Below are 314 nucleotides of genomic sequence, written 5' to 3' on the forward strand. Positions count from 1 at the left end.
GCAGTCGGGCGGCCCCAGCGTCCCGGGCCCGGGCCTCGCGTGCGGGGAGCAGCAGGACGAGGTTGGGGAGCCGCCGTGGTCGTCGTTCTCGGCGCGGGCGCAGCCGAAGCGCGGCTCTCCGTCCACCGCCTTGGTGATGAGCGTGGCGAGCCCTAGGTAGTCGTTCCAGGAGCTGAAGGGCTGCGGGTGCGCCGGGCCCTGGGCGCTCACGTAACGGGCGCTGGGCACGAGCGCCATGGGCGCGGGGGCGCGGGCGCGGCGGGGCGAGCGCGGCGCCCAGGGGAAAGCCTCCATGGGCGGGATGCGGGCCGCGC

At 77.7% G+C, this 314-nt stretch overlaps 1 protein-coding gene across 1 annotated transcript in view; it reads right to left on the bottom strand.

Moving 5' to 3' along the window:
* Nanos1 (nanos C2HC-type zinc finger 1) overlaps positions 1-294 on the bottom strand; it is a 3,688-nt gene extending 3,394 nt beyond the window's left edge. The window contains exon 1 of the mRNA XM_029560712.1: positions 2-294. Within this exon, the coding sequence (XP_029416572.1) occupies positions 2-294 (293 nt within the window). The remainder of the gene's footprint in view (position 1) is intronic.
* Between the last annotated feature and the right edge of the window lie 20 nt (positions 295-314).

Source organism: Nannospalax galili, unplaced genomic scaffold (assembly GCF_000622305.1).
Source record: "Nannospalax galili isolate Female #2095 unplaced genomic scaffold, S.galili_v1.0 scaffold31, whole genome shotgun sequence".
Lineage (NCBI taxonomy): Eukaryota > Metazoa > Chordata > Mammalia > Rodentia > Spalacidae > Nannospalax > Nannospalax galili.